Source organism: Antrostomus carolinensis, unplaced genomic scaffold (genome assembly GCF_000700745.2).
Source record: "Antrostomus carolinensis isolate BGI_N321 unplaced genomic scaffold, ASM70074v2 scaffold49866, whole genome shotgun sequence".
Classification (NCBI taxonomy): domain Eukaryota; kingdom Metazoa; phylum Chordata; class Aves; order Caprimulgiformes; family Caprimulgidae; genus Antrostomus; species Antrostomus carolinensis.
In genome coordinates this window covers 32,152-34,136 of record NW_010324921.1, presented here as the reverse complement: position 1 = coordinate 34,136, position 1,985 = coordinate 32,152, and the positions used below count along the sequence as shown (strand labels likewise).

Here is a 1,985-nt window from a genome sequence, read left to right as displayed (position 1 = left end):
TATTATTATTATTATTAAGGTCTACCAAACTTCTGCACAGGAGTAAGATGACAGAGGGAAACAGTAAAAGTCTGCGACATTTCAAGAAACATAAACAACATAAAATTAATCACTGCTCTCTCGCTTCCTTACAATAAAAGAACATATGGGCATCAAATCAAAGTAGAAGGAAGCAGCTGAAAACCAGAAAAAGAGGATAATTAAGCCATGCAAGCCCTTGCCACAGGGCAGTGCAAATGACAAAAATTTATAAAGACTTAAGATGCACCTGAACAATTTAATGGAAGAAGAATCCATTTAGGATTACTGATATACAGAAGGCACATCTGGCTCAGAAAGCCCTTGAGCTCCAAACTGCTGGACACTGAGATACGAATTGTGAAGCACCACTACTCTTGTACGTTTTCCCCACACCATCTGCTGTTTTACACTAGAGGAAGCATGACACCAGGCTGGACCTCAGGTCTAACTTTGTATGGCAGCTCCTACATTCTCCTACTAATACAGACACTAGGTATCCCTCAGCATAATAATTTTACACCAGGTTTGCTGCATCCAAATTACAGTATTTTCTCCAAAACATTGTTCCTAAATCAGGATCTTCAGAATTTGTCTTCTGTAGCGATGTCTTTCCTACCTCCAGTAAGTCAATCATCCGCGTCATCTGGGAGTAGATGAGAACTCTGTGTCCTTGAGATTTCAGTCGTGTCAATAGAAGATCAAGAGCATGAAGTTTTCCACTGTCAGTGATCAGACTCTCTTTGTCTAAACAGAAATGGAAGAAAAGCAGGTAACTAATAAAGCCAAAACAGCTACATGCAACAAGTTAACTTCTGAATTTTAACAGCAATTCACCGCATTGTCATTCCTACGGTAATGAGTTGTGATGGAAGAAACTGCAACATCCCTCCTGGCTGACACAACCACACTGCTAACAGTAACTTTTGCTTGCTGGGATGGGAGTGAATGAATATACCCACTTGACAAAATCTCATCACAGATTGATGTCCTCATGAGTATGGACTCAACCCTTTTTTGGGCAGCCATTTCCCAGATCAACAATCACAACATGCCTCGAGAGCTGAAATGTTTCTCCACTTCATACATTAAAATGCTGTCCTTTGGATATTTGCTGCTATCTGCTGCTGAGCTTTAGACTTATCCTCCACAGATCTAGTTCCAAGATCAAACCCCTCCCCAACATGGAAAGTGAAGAACAGTTCTCTAGGTCACTGTAAAATAACAGCCCCTTCACAGCCCTGCCTTAACTTCTTCTCTGCCCTCTGCTTTCGGGGTGGTTTGTTTTGGGTTTTTTTTTGTTTAAGAAATGTTTCCAGATAGCAATCTTTTGAGTCACTTCAGATTTTATGCTTCATGTCCTCTCTATTCCAGCACTGCTCATGAAGTATTTTTCAGGAAGGAGATCTTCCTGTTTGTACATTCTGTACATAAACTTCAGTAAACAATACATTACTGTTGAAAGAGGATGAAGAGAAATTTTCTTCCAAAAAATTTATCTGTTGGAAAGGCCACTGATGATTCTTTATTCTTTGGGATGTCTGAATTTAGGTTTGCAGCCAAAACGGAAAGTTGACAACTGCAGATGGTGCAGGCTAGTACAGAACCCAAATATTTTCAACATGCCTAGCAGGTACCATTCTCTAATGTCTAGCAGGCAACACATCTGCACACTTCTCGTTGCACAGAATGAAGTAACTGTTGGGCTGAAGAAAATCCAGCTTTCTGGAAGGCAGTTAATCTTACACAATATTCCGATTTTTTAAAAAGTTATACACAAAAATTAATTCATTCATCTGAGCACCATGCATTTTAAGATAGGTAAAACCAAATTCATATTAGTGGAACAGAGGAGTACAGATCACACAACAGCACTCCTAAAAAGATCTCATGGGCACAGCAGGCAACACAGTCCATGAGTGTTCAAGTGCAGTGATGTGGCACACAGAGCTAAGTTTGATTTTTTG

General features: G+C 39.9%; 1 protein-coding gene across 1 annotated transcript in view; it reads right to left on the bottom strand.

Annotated features, from left to right (window-relative positions):
* Positions 1 to 637: 637 nt before the first annotated feature.
* LOC104527360 (chromatin-remodeling ATPase INO80) overlaps positions 638 to 1,985 on the bottom strand; it is a gene marked incomplete at both ends in the record, with an annotated part of 33,128 nt that continues 31,780 nt past the window's right edge. Inside the window, one exon of the mRNA XM_010171056.1 lies at positions 638 to 765. Within this exon, the coding sequence (XP_010169358.1) occupies positions 638 to 765 (128 nt within the window). The remainder of the gene's footprint in view (positions 766 to 1,985) is intronic.